This window comes from Galleria mellonella, unplaced genomic scaffold (assembly GCF_026898425.1).
Source record: "Galleria mellonella isolate WM207_F2 unplaced genomic scaffold, CSIRO_AGI_GalMel_v1 utg65, whole genome shotgun sequence".
Taxonomy (NCBI): domain Eukaryota; kingdom Metazoa; phylum Arthropoda; class Insecta; order Lepidoptera; family Pyralidae; genus Galleria; species Galleria mellonella.
In genome coordinates, this window is record NW_026442138.1 from 2,793,875 (window position 1) to 2,812,968 (window position 19,094).

The 19,094-nt window shown below is 33.1% G+C and overlaps 1 protein-coding gene across 1 annotated transcript; it reads left to right on the forward strand.

Moving 5' to 3' along the window:
- Positions 1 to 263: 263 nt before the first annotated feature.
- Positions 264 to 7,348, forward strand: LOC113516397 (dynein regulatory complex protein 11). Its single transcript, XM_052900711.1, has 11 exons — positions 264 to 669; positions 970 to 1,193; positions 1,502 to 1,715; positions 1,938 to 2,163; positions 2,238 to 2,430; positions 2,999 to 3,209; positions 3,595 to 3,898; positions 3,988 to 4,263; positions 4,649 to 4,873; positions 5,063 to 5,190; positions 5,817 to 7,348. Exons 1-11 carry the CDS (start codon positions 358 to 360, stop codon positions 5,931 to 5,933), a joined length of 2,430 nt encoding a protein of 809 aa, XP_052756671.1. The 5' UTR covers positions 264 to 357; the 3' UTR covers positions 5,934 to 7,348.
- The last annotated feature ends 11,746 nt before the right edge of the window (positions 7,349 to 19,094 follow it).

Sequence of the window (19,094 nt, forward strand, 5' to 3'; positions counted from 1 at the left end):
CTATATTGTATAATGCAAATAAAGTGTACTCATATATTCAATCATAAATTGGCTTCAGAAAGAGTGAAATTGCGTGTCTTTTTTGATTGTATATGCATAAATCATAATAAGCATTATTGTATTTTTTATTAAAAGAATATTCTTTCAAGTTTGTCTCGTATTAATTTTATTATTACTAAAATTTTACATTTTTTCTATATAAATATTCATACGCATTCATTTAACTATGATTTTTTTTTTATTTCAGCGATAATAAACTTTATAGTTAGATGCGAATTCAACATTATATTAAAAAGATACTTTTAAGTATTTTAAATTATTAAACGCAACAATATAACATAATTTATTATACAAAAAATGTCTAATAAAACCTACAATGATTTACTGTGTGAAACATCTGAGATACTGGTCGAAGCCACTCAAGCCGATGAAGCGATTTTCGAAGCGGGAGCAACGGAACGGACAGCACTTCAGCCGTTACTTTCGGAGATTCGTATCAGATATACCGTGCTACTGGCAAGGCTGGATACGGTATACGACCAGCTATTGCAGCCGCAGAAGCGGATAATCGTTAGAAGATTGTTGGAAGGTTGTTTAGGGAGATTGATAGAAATCAAACACGACTTAGTCGAGCTGCATCTTTCAGATTATACTTATGACGATGATGAGGTATGATTATAGTAATAGTTTCTTTTCTACTAAAAGTAAAGAATTTAAACAAAATATGGTTGAATTATATATTGATAATAAATTAATACCATTGACCATGTTAGACGAAGTCAGTTTGGAATAAAAGATCATGGTCATTGCATCTAGTCTCAAACAAACTTAACAGTCTCCAGTAAAAAAAAAATAATATTAACGAGTAATAAAATACAAAATAATCTATTTTTATTATTATAATTGAAGAGTTAAAAAATAAATCAAATTAAATAAAGGAATGTTGCAAACTTTTTGTATAATTTACAGGCCCTTGCAAAACTTCAAGTGACTCCTTTTGAAGCTGAACCAATAGTTCCACAATATTTCATTAGGGAAAGAAAGGAAGAGGTCAATAGTCGTAGACAGTTTGTTATTGATACTTTGACCAAGTTGGGCTATGAACCGCCCAAACCTCAACCATTGGTATTGACTGAACAGCAGGCTGTTCTCATTATACAAAGTCACGAAAGAGCTAGACAAGGAAGATTACGGTAAGAAAAATTATATTTCTTTATTTCGATGTGAGTGTGGTGCCCTCTTGTGTCAAGAATTTCTAAGTTGCCTTAATTATGCTCAAAACCACTGAAGTGAACTACTTAATTTTTAAATAGTATAAACATGAATTTGAGAAAAAGAGAAGAGAGCCAAGTCAAGTTGACGGAACGATCTGTTAGTGCATTTTTAAAGAAGGACGATGAAATTGGTCCATAGTTATCGTATGATAACGTTAATTAAATTTACTTCTAGATATTTATAATAAAAATATTAACCAAAATACACTATGTTTGTTTTTTGACAGAGGGCAGTTCATGAAAGAAATTCGCCTTTTAAAAGAAAAAGGCAGAGACCAAAAAAGTGAAATGTCTGCTTCTGCTGCCACTGCAATCCAACGAGTCTGGAGAGGTTTTATTGCTAGAAGAGAGACCAGAAGGAGAAAAAGAGAAGAACAATTACTTATTGGTATGGATTTGCCACCTTATACACCGTCATTAGCGCTAAAAAGAGCTGAAGAAGTAAGTGTTTACTATTAAATACATTTATTGTAGTATTAACTTTTAGTCGCAATAGTGTTCACGTGACTTGGATATCTTTACTGGCCTGGATTAAAAGTAGTTTGGTTTTTTTTTTCACTCCATAAAATATATATATATATATATATGCATAGTAAATTCTATGTGATTAGTTAAGTCGTTAAGGTAAAAGATAACAAACTTCAAACAAATATTTTATCATAGGTTAAAGAGTATCGTCGGACTCTTCAAGCTGAAAGAGATAAAGAATATAAAGAAGCATTAGATACAATAGAAGAACAACTTAGAAAACAGCATGGAGTAAAAATAAATGAGCAAATAGGAGACGAACTTAGAAGATGGATTTCAGAATATTATGAAAGAACCGAAAGATTCCCTGAATTGCCATCAGAAGAAAGTGGGGGTAGTCGGGCTATGTATAGTAGACAAGGTTTGTTTGTTTATTTATGCATAATTATAGACCATAGTATGTCTAATACATAAGAAATAAAATCTATATTTTAGGAACAGGTATGGACAGCGAATTAAGTAAATCTCCTGTGTCGTCTAAAGAATCTAAAAGAAGTAAAGAGAGTAAAGATAAAAAGAATAATAAATCAGAAGAGAACAACAAAGTTAAGGAAGAGGAAGAAGATATAAATATGTATAAGTGTAATGCCTCTGCTTTTTTGAAAGACCTTGTTAATACTAATGAGGAGTAAGTAATTATTGATTATATTCATGTAACTCAATTCATATTTGTTCAATTTGTATTATAAAATTTTTCATAAATTTTTGTACGAGATGTTAGTTTTTGGTTGGTTTGTAATTTTATAAATAGTACGTAATAATTACTTGTGAATAGTTGAAAAATTTTTACATTGGTAAATTTAATGGTAACCAAATTCGTTAGATTTTTTTTATACGACTTAGAATGGCAAACAAGCTGACGGCCCACCTGATGGAAAGTGGTAACCGTCGCCTATAGACACGAGCAGTACCATGGACATAACAGAGTATACTGTTTCGCTTATGATACCCCCAATGCGTTGTCATTCCTGAGGACTCAGGTGTTATTCCTCTTTACCTAGTAAATTCACGCCATATCCCACCCTTCAAACTGAAACACAGCCATGCAAACACAACCGCTTCACGGTAGAAACACGAATGGGACAGAGGTATCCAAGCAATCTACTTTTGTACAAAGTCTCCCTCTGGTTATATTATATGTTATCCTTTAATAAATAAATGTTATAAAACAAAACTGATTAACTTTTTAAAAATAGGTTTGAAGACATTTGGAAATTCAAAGACAACATAGAAGACCCTCATGAGAGATATTACAAAGATGTGGTAGAAAGAGACAAAATGGTGAAAATAGAACAAGAAATCAGAAATGTTGTAGATGAAATGATGAGGAGCGAATTAGAATTACTTCAAGCTGCTTATGATCGCGACAGACAAATAAAGAGTAAAAAATCAAAAAAACCTCAAAAAGTAATCTAATATACGAGCATATTATTAATAGACTATAAACTACTGCGTATTATTTAGCTTTTCAACCGTAATGTAACATCAGTCTTATATTGGTTCTTTGTGAAGTAAAAGATGAGATGTTATGATGTTTATTAGTTATAAATTAGCTTTTGCATACATCTTTGTCGACGTGATTTTCCATTACTTATATATAGTACATATATATGAAATATTAAAAACTGTAAGGTAACAAAAAAAAACTCATTTTCACATGTATGGTATTAGTAAAGATATATTATTAATTATCAATTTAGATATTATAATAGATTTATGTAAGTAATGTATTAATAACAATATGAATTTATTAACAGATTATTAAACATTTTATTTAAACATACCCTTACAGGCACGACGTGGAGGTAAAAAAAGTAAAAAAAAGAAAGAAAAAGATCTAACTCCGGACAGAACAACAGAATCACTCTTTGAAGAATTGGTATCCAATGGAATTATACGCCCTTACCCTCTAACAAAAATAGATGATTTCGTTGGCGAGAAATGTTACGTTGGGTCCCAATGGAGGAGTCAGGGTCAAGAACCAACACCATGTCTTGGAGATATTAGACAGTTGATAAAAGAATACTGTATATTGCCTTTGGGTTCGGAACATGTTAGAATGAACGCACCTTTAGTGAGATCTGTTCTTATTTCAGGTGAAGATTTATACACTTCTATAAATTATACATTTTATTACTTTATTCATATTAGGTTTGTACATATATTTTTTTTTACAATTAAACAGGTCCTTCAGGGAGTGGTAAGAAAATGTTAGTCCATTCTGTATGTACTGAAACTGGTGCTATGCTTTTTGATTTGACTCCAGCCAATATAGTTGGTAAATATCCAGGAAAGTCTGGTCTCATAATGTTAATACATTTGGTCATGAAAGTATCGAGATTATTACAACCGTCTGTTATATGGATGGATGACGCTGAGAAACCATTTGTGAAGAAAATTCCAAAAACAGACAAAACAGATCCGAAGAGATTGAAAAAAGATTTAGTGAAGATTATCAAAGGTCAACTAAACTAACAACTTACTTTTGTTATTGCATCATTTTAAGATTAGTGGCCGTGTGATCCTGGTATAGAATGGGACATTTCTTTCTTACCTGTAGATGTCGTAAGATCGTAAGGTGACTAAGGGAATTTAATGGTCAAAAGATAGGCGTCCCACTTAGAATAATATTCCAAAGCTTAATTGCGATTGCCAACCCTGTTTGATAAGCATATCAACTACTGGGGAAAGTCCCGAAAAGAGAGGCCTATGTTCTGCAGCGAACAAATATTAGTTAATATGGTGATGATGATGATTGTTTTAAGAAAGAAATGCATAAATTAAATTTATGAAATGTTTAAATGTTAACGACATTGATCTAAGAACTTGCTTATAATTCTTTACAGGAATATGTCCAGAGGACCGTGTAATATTTATTGGCACATCAAAATATCCCTGGGATGCAGAGCAAAAATTACTTTTTCAGTGCTACAATAAAATCATCCAGATACCAAAAGCTGATTACGGAAGCATATCGATGATGTGGAAGACAAGACTTCATAGAGCCGGTGCTCTGTCTCCAAGATTAGATATATCCTGTTTAGCCAGAGTTTCCGACTCTTATACTATAGGTAACTTTCAAAATTGAAATGAATTCAACATCGCACGTCTTTTTTTACCTTTTAAATTTTAATCTAGATACTCTCAAACTTTCTTTTTGAATTCGAATTTAATTTTACTATTTTTATATGTATTGTTTCTTAGTACCTGTGTATACATAATTAGGTTAAAGCCAAGTTAACTACTTACTGTATTTACAGGAACACTATTAGCTGCTTTAGATGGAGTGCTAACAACAAAAAGACGTCTTCAATTACGTATACGTGCATTGACTGCCCACGAAGTTGCCGTGCAACTAAGTTCTAGAGAACCTATATATGCTGAGCAGGTAAATTACACTCGTATTTCAATTTTTTTTTTATTTTGGAGGTTTTATATAAGTATAACGAACTAGTCGAGATTTTTTACGCAACTTAGGATGACAAATAAGTCTACCTGACGGAAAATGGTAACAGTCACCTATAGACATAAACAGTACTTTGGATAAAACAGAGTATACTGTTTCGTGCATGATACCCCCGTGGCATGGCAACGCATGGGAGGTATCATGGACGAAACCGTATACTCTGTTATGTCCATGGTACTGCTCATGTCTATAGGTGACGGTTACCACTTTCCATCAGGTGGGCCGTCAGCTTGATTGCCATTCTAAGTTGTATAAAAAAATTCGCAGAAGAACCAAAGTGACCGAAAAAACTCGAAGAATTAGCAAACTGAAGTGGTAATGTTCTACAGTGACAATCCCGTACGGACAAGCAGTGTAGGATGACCCTCCACTAGATGGAGTGATGACCTCAAATGCTTTACAGAGAGTCAGTGGATGCAGGTGGCTCAGGACCTCTCTTCATTGCAGTCTATGGGGAGGCCTGTTTTCAAAAATGTACGGCTATATGGTGATGATGAAGATGATAGCTTGATAACATTTAAACTTATAAGGCAAATATACTTTCGTAGGAAGCTTCAGCCGAAACATGGTGGTATAAGACACCATTAGAGAAAAGAAGACAGAAGGCCATACAAATGCTACTGGAAATGCAGCAGGAAGGCGAAGAAAAAGACGCAAAGAAATAATAATTTTTTTATGTCTAATATTGATCAGTTTAAATTTATATAAACATAATACTATTTTTATAAATAAATAAATAAGATATTTATAGCGGCATAGCGGACCAATTTTTACCAGCGACTTCATCCACGCTTGGGATATTACTGACGGGGATAAAAAGTATTACTACGCCCTTCTCCGTTCTATCTACTACGTGTATATCAAACTTTATAGTGATTAGTTAAACCGTTAAGGTGCTATAAGGTAACAACAAACATACTTTCACATTTATAAAATATTAAAAAGAATCGCCGGGTGGTCCCGGCATAGAATAGGCCACTCCTTCCTTTTCCGTGGGAGTCGTAAGAGGCGACAAAGGGAAGGCGGGAGATGGACAGCAGCGTCCTTCTTTAAACATATTTAAAGCCTAACTGCGGTTGCCAATCCGTCTGCCAAGTGTGGCAACTACTGGCAAGACCCCCTAAGGGGAGGTTTATGTTCAGCAGTGGACCGTTAAGGGCTGATACGATGATGATGTGGATAATAATGAATAAGATTAAATCAAATATTATAAATATAGGATAAAAACATCGGCAGAGGGTTTCTTGTTGCTCTCTGCATATTTTATAAGGAAATAGATATAAATAGGATAACTAGGGACCAAATAAACTTTAATGTTGTTATTGATACCTTCATAGTCAAGTTATAGATACGTTGGTTTGTATAAATGAAGATCAGTGATCCATTCTCGGTTGTGTTAATTTAAGAAATGAAATGAAATAAATAATTTGGGTATATATTTCTGGGTTTGTATTTAAGATATTTATGATTCGGTTTCTTATAACACAAACTGTTTTAGTTTAAAATCGAGGAGGCAATAAGTATGATTGTGTAGTACTTACATGTATTTACTATAAGGGACCAAAAAGTATTTGTAACTGAGAATTTAAGTCATGTATTATTATTAAGGAAAATAAAGTATTTAGAAATACTATTTATTATATTATTGCTATTGTATTGTATTATATTACAGGCACTATTTACTTTCACGATCTTTAAATGATTTTTTTTTGATGGGTGAAAATGGTATGGTAACCCCGCCTGCGCTAACGGGGTACGCTGGCGGAACACCAGTGAAGGGTGATAGATGAGAATGAAAACAGGCCAGTTAGCCCATCATGATGAATTCATCAGGAATTAACCATGATAGTTTCCAGGGAGAACCGTGAGGAGGTCGACTTGGTTGGGTATATTGCTAGTAATAGGATTCTCAGTCTCCATTACTAACAATCCCTTTCCCCCCGGTCTTTAAATGTTACATTCTTATAACATTCAATTGTAGTTGTACATATTTGTATTTTTCACATATTTTGTTATGAGAGGTACTGGCTGCAAACCAGCGCTGTGCAGCTGTACATAGTGCACTGGGACACTCACAGCATCAGTTGAGCCAGTTCCTTTTGCCTAATATGAGACACTTCTTATATATAACATTTCTGTATTTTCGGTTGTAATTATGTGTTTTACAAACTGACAATAAATATTCTATTATATTATTGCAAGGTATGTTTTTTTTTATAAAACTTAGAATGGTAAACCACTAACGGCTATCCTGATGGAAAGTGGGAACGGTCGCCTATAGACATGAGCAGTACCATGGACATAACAGAGTATACTGTTTCGCCCATGATACCCCCCATGCGTTGCCATTCCTGAGGACTCGGGTGTTATTCCTCTGTACCCTGTAAATTAACTGCTATATCCCACCCTTCAAATTGAAACACAGCCATACAAACACAACACAAAAATAACAAAGGCATATGCTATGCAGGAGCATAGAGTTGGATGAAAGAGAATTCAATATACTAGAGGGAGACTTTGTACAAAAGTCGTTTGCTTGGGTATATCTGTCCCATTCGTGTTTCAACCGTAAAGCAGTTGTGTTTGCATGGCTGTGTTTCGGTTTAAAGGGTGGGATATGGCGTGAATTTACAGGGTACAGAGGAATAACACCCGAGTCCTCAGGAATGGTAACGCATGGGCGAAACAGTATACTCTGTTATGTCGTCAGCTTGTTTGACATTCTAAGTTGTATAAAAAAATATTGTGTTCCACAAAAAAAAAAGAAACTGAATTTAATTATGGAAAAACCAGTTATTTTTATAAAATTTCTCTTTTAATATATTGTTTTAGTTTTATCAAATAAAAATTATGTAAATTTATTTACAAGTGACTGAGTTATGAGGTAACAAACAAAGAAAAAATGCAATCAAATTGAAAACTTCCCATCTTTTTGTAGTTTGTTGTGAAACAGAATTATTCATACATAGAACAATAAGTGAAATACAACTATGTTTGGGATATAAAATTAAAAGCAAATCTATTCCGCCGTCGGCTATTCGTAAGAAGTCTCTCTCGGGAAACTTGTAATACTTTACGAAGAAAACCTTCAAAGCAAAAAGGGGTACCTTTAAGAGGATGGCGAGAAATCTGCACCTGGCTGCTTTCACACGGATATTTTGTACGGAGCGAAATTAAAAACATCCGATATTGGAAAATCGTGTTGAGTTTCGATATTTCATCGGATTAAATTGGTGCGAAGTAAAAAATTGTGATTGTATTTTATTATAAAAAAAGTAAATTCAAAAACTAAAACCCGACCATTGAAAAATCATGCTCTAAAAAGTATGAAACTAGAAAATATTCTTATTTGAAATTGTTACGTATAAATTATTCAATATTTCCACATATCAGTTGTTAACTAACCACTGCTGAATGTAGGTCTTCCCCAAGGGGGGGGGGGGGGGCAACCGCAGTTAGACTTTGGTGATGTTTTTTTGTATATTATATTACTAATTATAATTTATTTTTATTTTTAATTATCAGCCTTTAACTGTTCAGTTGGCAGGCGGCAACTGTAGTTAGACTTGATGTTTTAACAGGGACGCTGCTGTTCATCCCTCGACCATTAAGTTTCTCTTAGTCGCCTCTTACGACGGAAAATAATGATCCATTCTATGCCGGAACCATACGGCAAATTAATATATTTTTTTATACCACTGAGGTGGCAATCAAACATACGGCCCATCTGACGATAAGCGGTTACCGTAGCCTATGAATGCCTGCAATACCAGGGGTATTAAGCGCGCGTTGCTGACCCTGAAGAAACCTCTCACTTCACTCGCTTACCAATCACAGTCACTTACCATCAGGTGAACAGCATGCTAGTTTGCACTCTGTTTGTAAAAGAAAAAGATACATGAATGAGACAGATACCCAAGCAGACGACTTTTGTTTAAGTTTTTTGTCTAGTGTTGAACACGTTATAAAAGAATACACGAATTGAGAATCCCATTTTATTTAGACATCGCTTAAGAATATAACTTCTAAGAAGAAAATATTCCACCCACTTAGCAGCAAAAGGATTGCGCATTTTTTGTTACTGGCAAGTGTATAATAAAGAGCATTATTAAAAAAAAAAAAACTAACGGAACTCGAAGTATAGGAAAATCAGCAAAAAAGCAATGTTTTCCTTTCAAAGGCCGACGCTACAAAGGATAACGGCGACGGGTTAGCAAGAAAAATAGAATCAACGTTAGTTGTTGGAACCTTTGTGAGTTTAAGTTTTTTTTTTCTGCTGCCCCTACTTTGTTTATTTTCGTTTGATCGTTTATATATTATTATTATTATTATTTTATTTTTGCTTTGCTTATTGCGAATGACCAAATTTATAATTGAAGTATATTGTCGCGAAATCTATTTTTATAGAAATAACTTTTAGGTACTTTTATTTATATAATGTAATCATTTTATTTTTGAAGAATGTCAAGATTTTGTTTATTTATTTTTTATTTTATAAATTGTGACACAAACATTATTGATAAGGGGCCAAATATATTCTACAATACAATAATTGTTAATGTCATTTATAAATATATATTATATAATTGGGTTCGAAATTAATTACTTTTTTTTATACAACTTAGAATGGCAAACAAGCTGACGGCCCACCTAAACAATTAGTTAATAAGTACTAACATTACAGTTCAGTATTTAACGATGTCAAAATATATATATATATATATATATATATATATATATATATATATATATATATATATATATATATATATATATATATATATATATATATATATATATATATATATATATATATAATTCATGAATAGTTATATATTAAAAATAAAATGAGTAAAAACTTGAAACATACAATAAATTTACCAATTATTGATAAATGATAATTAGTTACTTAAATAAACATTTTTAATCGGTAGGTACGTTTACCGTTTACAATCTCATTTTTAATCTGCTCTTTACTCCGTTGAATTGATAAACATACGCAAATTTATCTATATCATCCTAATTAAGCAAAAACAAATTGTTTTGCCGCGAGACAGATGGCACCTACTGCGTCCCTTCTAAACAGGAAATCTCTTCTGTAGAAACCACAGGTGTACCTACACATATTGAGTACTGCTTCATTCGTTTAAGTAATAAATTTTAAAGTAAATTTGTTAAAATATTTAATTTACCTCCACCATTAAGTTCCTTTATTCGCTTCTTACGATACCCACAAGAAAGGAAAGGGTGGCTTATATATGTCGGGACTATACGGACAAATTAAAACGCTACACTAACTGTGTTTACCATCAGGCTGGCTGTATGCTTGTTAGCCACCAAAGTAGTATAAAAAAATAATTATATCCCAACTTGGATCATACAATACTCATATACTGATTCACGTGGGTAGAACTGTGGGATACAGATAGTATTATAATAACTTTGTTAAACTATTAAATTTAAAGCCCGATTTTAGAAATAAGTTTAGAAAAGAGCACCTCGGTATCCACTCAAATAAATATTATATGATTTTAGAAATATAATTGGGTAACTTTAATAGGGCTAATCTTTCCTGTCATGACGACTTCCATGCGGTCCTCCCTGGGAACGATTGTGATTAATTCCTGGTAAACTCGTCCCGTGGCTAATTGACCTGAATTCATTTTAATAATAGAAAATAGCATATAAATATAAATCAAGACATCCATAGAACATTTTTGGATATATATATATATATATGTACGTAATGTGTATGTATGTCTGTGTGTTTGTGCATGCGTACATGCATGTGCGCGCGTTCCCCTCCCCCTACTCCTCCTTACTCTGTCTTTCTCTCTCTGTGTGTGTATAATTAAAAATTTTATTACTATATTAATACGTTGATAAAAATTTTCCTTGTTGGCGACAGACCTCTTTTGATATAAGTTTACCGTTTTAAATTTTATATTTTGAATATGTTTTTTGATATATTTTTTTTTATTGACTTCTTGTACACGTCATGTCAAGAAAATTACACTGGTAAGCCTCTCTAACAATTATTATTTACAGCCGTCGCCCTTCTCTCCTACCAGCGCCACTAACATTCCAAAAAAAAAAAATTTTAAGAACCAATAAATAAATTTTACAAATTCGTGTAATTAAGTCATTTTCACTTCTGACGTGCAGACCTACTATTTACTTCTTATTTTAAAGTTAGACATATATTTTCATTGAAGGATATTATGAGTGCAATAGGTGCATCATGAATGTACTAGCACCGTCTGACCGCGAATAATTTCACGGTGCGAATTATGTTACTTATGCTATTAATTACGAACTGTCTGTTTGTACTAATTTTGTACAGCTAAATGTAGTTTTGGACAACATAATATTATACTAGGACAACTAGAAATCCAGTAATCCACGATATCGAATTTTCACAATTGTGTAAAACATATGGCGATGTAATGAGGACATATGAGAATTATGACGTCATTGGTATATCACAGAGTATTTTCTGACGTCCATGGTGTTATTCGTGTCTCTCTGTAAAACGACACAGTATTATTATCGTCATATCTGCTGTTATTAGTCCACTGTTAAACATAGGCCTCCCCCATAGACTGTTATAAGGAATGGAACTGTCCTTTTGTTGACAGTTTACAATTAGATTTAGATTTATAATTAGATTAAAAAAAAAAAAATTTTTACCGGAGGGAAACTTTGTACAAAAGTCGTTTGCTTGAGCACCTCTGTTCCATTTGTGTTTCTACCGTGAAGTAGTTGTTTGCAGCTGTGTTTCGGTTTGAAGGGTGGTATATGGCAGTGAAATTATAGGGCACAGAAGAATAATACTCGAGTCTTCAGAAATGGCAACGCATAGGAGGTATCATGGGCGAAACAGTATACTCTGTTATGTCCATGGTACTGCTCATGTCTATAGGCGACGGTTACCACTTTCCATCAGGTGGGCCGTCAGCTTGTTTGCCATTCTAAGTTGTATAAAAATAGATATATAGATAATTTATTTGCATTACATACAGCACAAATAATAACAGTAAAAAGATATAAAAGAATACATATACAAAAATAAGCAGAATACATAAAAGCAGTAACAGTTTTTTCCTTTCATGCGTCTCCCATAGTCACACAAAATGGACACAACTCGGTTTATTGCTTTGCCCTCAAAAGAGCACTGATATTCTGTTGTGGCCAAAATCCAGCCAAATAAATGTATCTTTTGTGCATATAACTTTGAGTTCAACATACAATAGCCATTTGATTAGAACCGAAACTAACATATTTCATGCCCAATCACCAAAACCACAAATGCAGCCATGAAATAACGATAGTTCGATTCCACAAACAATAACCATTAATTCGCCATGCCACTAACAAATGTCGCCACTCACCACCTGTATCGTGTCATTAGGGAATATACCGCTGCGAAACGTTTAGACTCTATATATATATATATATATATATATATATATATATATATATATTCTTTTATAGCCACATGTTTTTTGCCCCTTGTGTAGACCAGGGGGCAAAGGAACATGTGGCTCACCTGATGGTATTTGATTACCGTCACCCATGATCGCCCACAACACTAGAGGATTTTCTGGTGTGTTGTCAGCTTTTTTAAAGACTCTGCTTTTTCTTGAAGGCTACGATACCGTGTGAGTTCGAAAATACTACTGCTGGAAGTTGATTCCGAAGTGCCCTTGAGAAATGCAAGGTCTAATAAAAACGTTATAAAAAAAGATTAAATCAATCAGTCACTAGAGATTTTGATTATCATATAATAAAAATATCAGATTGTTTAAAAAATAATTAAATGTAATTCTGTAGCTACCAACTTCAAAAAAAGACGTTCAAAATTTTGTTGTATTTTTTTACGTTTCTAACTTCATAACTGTGACGGAGTTCTAAATCGATTTGGAAAAGTCTTTTTTTTTATATCTGAACGGATATACTTACAGATTAGTATCATGTAAATTTTATCAAAATTAATTCGATAACATTTTTGAATCAAAATAACAGGGTTCACTACAATTGAAGTCGGTTTTTTTTCTGTGAAAACAATCATAATTAATTATATCCTTTGCACAAGAGGTATGATTAATTAATAATTATTAATTAGATTACAACATAATTAATTATTAATTAAATGTCCCAATTTGAGACAGGTCTTAAAGTCAATTGACGAATACGACTCGAGTTACTCGAAAGATGTCGAATTGACGCTCACTTAATTAATTCCACAAAAGGTTTTATTGAAATATAAAACGTTAATTATGAAATCCGGTCGGACCGTTTCGGGGACATTTTATCCGAAATTATTCGGGTTCATAATAATATCCGGATGTAATTTGGTGAGCAGGTGGTAATGGCTTCTTCATTTAATGCATCCCTTTCTAAGCTCCGACAAAAAGGGTGTTTCGAGTTTGAAGCTTTTGTCAGTCAGTCTTATTGGATGAAGTCTGTTCGTTTTTATTCGACTTTAAAAGAAAATAGTAAAAAGCAACGTATGTAATTGGCATGTGGCACCAGCATAGAATGGGCCACCTCTTCTTTTCCCGTGGATATTGTAAAAGGCGACTAAGGGTACTTAGGGGTCGAGATATGGGCAGCAGCGTTCCTCTTTAAATATAACCATTTTTAAGTTTTTCTTCTCTTACACTGGTGAATTGTGCATTGTTCCTTAATACGCTTCTTATGAAATTCTAGGTGTAATGGTAATCTAATTATTGTGGTGATGGATAAATGAATAGTATTTATTGTAGTTACTATTTAAAAAAAAAATAGCCTACCCCCCACTAGTCCGAGTGACGACCTCAAATGTATTGCAGGGAGTCAATGGATGCAGGTGCCTCAGGACCATTCTTTATAACAGTTTATGGAAGAGATCTATGTAGAGCAGTGGACGGATAATGTTTAAAATGATAATAATGATGATATCATCATGACATCGCTAAGACTTTGACAAAAGTCGATTGCTTGGGTTCCTGTGTCTCATTCGTGTTTCAACCGTAAAGCAGTTGTGTTTGCATGTGTTTGCTGTGTGTCAATTTGAAGGGTAGCATATGGCGTGAATTTACTGGGTACAGAGGAATAACACCTGAGTCCTCAGGAATGGCAACGCATTGAGGGTATCATGGGCGAAACAGTATACTCTGTTATGTCCTTGGTACTGCTCATGTCTATAGGCGACGGTTACCACTTACCGTCAGGTGAGCCGTCAGCTTGTTTGCCATTCGCCCATGATACCCCCCATGCGTTGCCATTCCTGAGGACTCAGGTGTTATTCCTCAGTACTCTATAAATTCACTGGCATATCCCACCTTCCAAACCGAAACACAGCCATGCAAACACAACTGCTTGACGGTAGAAACGCGGATGGTACAGAGGCACTCAAGCAAACGACTTTTGTACAAAGTCTCCCTGTAGTAATTAATGGTAATTTTAGGCCCGAGCGAAACACAAAGTTGATGTTAAAGTTACAAAATACATTTACGTTTAAATTATTAAAAATGTTAAAATATCATTCTTTTGGACTTTTATTGTAAGATTTGTGAAGAAGGAAACGTTAAGCTCCATTACTGAACCGATTGCAGTGTAAACAAAAACACGAAATTGAGTTCGAAAAGTCAGAATTGCATATCATGGTAGACCCTCAGTTCACTCGCATCACAGACGATAAAGAACGTTCGAAAACACACTATAGTGTAGTGTAGTAGTAATGTAAATGTAGTAATGTGTTTCCGAACTATTATTATATGTAAATCGAGACGTTCTTACTAATCCCACTAATATGGGAGAAGGGATTTTTAGTTATGGGAATTAATAACCCCATAATCAACAAAATACTCTGTCAGATTGATAGATCTACACCAAGTCTAGCAAACAATAATGTTCAATTCCTACTGAATTTGCCACGATGGTTCATATATTTATTTCCTAATTTATATATGTATGTGATATAAAAAAAATATTTACCGTTTAAAACAGCTTACATGTGTGTTCTATTATGTATGAGATTACCCGCAAATGAGATTCAACTATGTACCGAAATATTATGGACGTTTATCTATGAGAATATGAGAGAGAAGAGAAATGTATCCAGTGAGACAGAGATAGAAAATCCATTGAACATCTTAAACTAATACAATAAACTGTGACAAAAACCTAAACTCTCATTACATCGAAACATTATAACCCGCCTATAATAATTTGGTATTACGCCCCATAATCCGTTCATAGTGGTGGCGGACCGCTATATTTTGTCGCTTATCCCCCTTGTCATAAGCCAGCAGGTGGCCTTAAAGTAATAATTTTACGGGATCCCACTTAAGTTCACTTGATAGCATTCACGTTGACTCAAGTTTGGCTTCTGTTCGCGGATAGCGCTGGGAAACGGGATATATCGATAATCTGTTTTTATTAATAAAAACATAAATATTTTTTACTGTTATTGAATAGATAAATGATAATTATGACTATGGTTTAATTCGCCTAATTGAGACATAATTATATTGAATTAGTTTTTACCCGCTACTTTGCCCGCGTCATCGGAATATATTTATTGACCATGATAAAATGCCTGTGTTCTTCTCCATCTAGTATAATACATGTGAACCCAATTTTATAGTGATTGGTTAAAGTATCTAAGAAGGAACTAAGAGGTAATAAGCAAACTCACTTCCCCATTTATAAGTAAAAAATATAGTTGATGGCAGTGAAAATTAATCTATATCTTTTTTATTCTGAATACTCGCATACATATCAAAAAGGTGCCTTTTAATGTATAAAAAAAAAGTAAATGTGAAACAAGATATATGAAGCTGTTATTGAAAATTTGGACTCTGATAAAAAAAAATTGAAAATTGTTCAATTTATTGTACTTAAATGACTTTAGTGATCAAGATAAAATATGATATTTTTATATCATATTTTATTTCATATATTAACATTAAGTCCTTAATGTTTTTTTTAATGGATGATAATAGAATGGTAACCCCACCCGCGCTATCGGTATACACCGGCGGGGCACCAGTGAAGAATGATGGGTGAGGATGAAGTAAGTTAGTTAGCCCATCGTGACGAATTCAACAAGAATTTTTCACGATGGTTTCCAGAGGAAACCACGAACGAACGAACGTCGACCTAATAAGGCATATTGCTAACAATGGGGCTGTCAAACTCCATTGCTAACAATCCCTTTCCCCCAGTCCTTAATGTTAGTGGTCTCTACAAGTCAGCCTTCGAGATGAACAGTGAATTATTACTGTATTTTATTTCGGTAATTTTCGATATGAACTCACTTAAGGCGCCAAAAGGTAATATGGAATATACTGTGCTATCTTGAGACTATATCAATCTATATCTCTATTAAAACTGTCAAAGAATAAATTATTATTTTATTTTCATGAGAAACTGTTAAATTTTATAAATACGCTAATTTGTTCCCTTCTAAACAGCAATTGAAACAAAAACAATAGCTTATAAATGATACTGGTAATTTGATTACAATTATTTTATTTTATTCCGCTACCATTAGTATGTAACAGTCATACGACTGCTAATTCTCGAAAATTGACCACCACTATTATTGACAGAATTTCCACAACCTCCCACATTAGCCATCAATATCCGTTGCTATTTTGTTCACGCAGGTTTTGCAACACGTGTTTCTCTTCTAAAATAATTCTTAAATAATTCTTATCAAATAACCAGTGATATGTACTTCCGCAAGATACTATTTAATTCAGCAAAATAGTCAAAAATGATATAAAATAGCTTAAAGTAAAGCCATAATAAAAATAACTGATCGAATTTAACTTTGCATATTCAATAGACTTCAATCGATAACATAAGACATACTTTAAAGTTAAGAACATCACGGTACAGCGACTTAGCCGGGTCGAGATGTCTGGACCGGGCTTACGTTCCTTCTTGAACCAATCTGAATACGAGATGTGGTACAAGGAATAGATAAACAGTTAAAATATATTTAAATACAAGCATTCAGGATTAATTCCATGTGGTCTCGGCATAGAATAGCCCACTCTTTTTTTTCTCGTGGGTGTCATAAGAAACGACTAAGGGAGAACGAGGATGGGCAGCAGGGTTCCTCTTAAAATATCTTCAAAACCTAACTGCGGTTACCAATTCGCCTACCAAGCATGGCAACTACTGGCAAAAACCCCTAGGGGAGGCTTATATTCAGCAGAAGACAGTAAAAGTCTGATATGGTGATGATTTAGGATTGAATGTTAACAAAAGTTCTGTCTAGGGATACCAAATAGGTTCAGACCAACCACAACTATTGGTAATATGGTTAAAGTTATTTATAACAATATATATTATTTATTGCACTTGTAAATTATATTGTTAATGCATTTATAAATATTGTGAGCAAGGATGGACTTATCTCTGACAGAGATCTCTTCCAGTCAACTCAATACAGTTAGATAGAATGTTGTTAGCGGGCAGCTGAAGTGCTACAACTATGCACCCATGCAAAGCTTGACGGGATCGCTAGCGACAGCGACTAGTGACTAAAATTCTTTCAGCAATAGTACTGCAGAGTTTGCGGAGACGTAGAGATTACGTGTCTAGTCAAGAGGTAGGGAGGTTATTAATATTATAAATGTGATTTGTTTTTTTTTTTCTTTAATTTTATATCGCTTTAGCCAATCACTATAAAATTTGATGTACACTTACTATATGGGATGTAGAAGGATATAGACTACTTACTATCCCTATAGGATACTTTTTATCCTGTTTAGTAAACGTATCTTAAAGACAACCTTTGGTAAAGGAGAACAAATAGGAATAGAATTATTATTTTTTACTTAAAATAAGTAATTTTCATATAGTAAATGTTATGGACAGTTATATATTAAATGTTATTAACAGCTGATACGATAGTGATGAATAGGGCCATATATTAATACAGATTTATATTTTATACGAAGAAATATAGTAATAATTAAACATATACAACAAAAGATACATAGAGAACAAATAGGAATTTATTTAATATTTTTTATTTAATTAAGTAATTTTTATATAATAAATATTATGGACAGTAGTAAATGTTATTAACAGCTGATACAATGGTGATGAAAGAATGATACAGATTATAATAGAATTATAATCTGTATCATTCTTTGAAGGGAACAATAAAGAGTTTTCATTCATTCATTCATATTGTATATTTTTTTATTTTATAAATGAAGTTCATTTGTTAATATTTATTTTCACGTTTGTTACTATTACCCGACACTACATTTATCGATATATTAAGAACATCACTAGGGATTAGTGACTTTCAATCGTTCTGTGTTGATTTTACTATTAGTAATTCCTACTTACCGTACTGTTTATTAGTAGTATTATTGCTACAATTAGTTTATAAATTGTTGTTTAATTTTCACTAGAATTTCTTTAAATAATTTTACAGGTCATATTTTTATGAGCGGTTTATAGTGATGTTGACCCAATATTTTGTTTACAATAAATTTTTTTTGGATCGTAAATACAAACTACTATTACATTATTAGTAATATTGAAAGAATGAACCCTTTAGTGTTAATTTTTGGGCTGCCTACATTACACAGAATGGTCTGTCATGTGACGCCGTGTAATGACTTTGAAGTCCAAAGTAATAGTCCATAATAATTTTTTAATGGTGCAATCATAAATATTATAATTCATACATTTTAGCTGGGATTCGATCTTGGGACTCCCGGAGTGCAGTTAACCGTTATTTATTTATTAAAACTTTAATGCACAGTAAAATTCTATGTACATTTGGTGGACATAACACCGGATGGTGT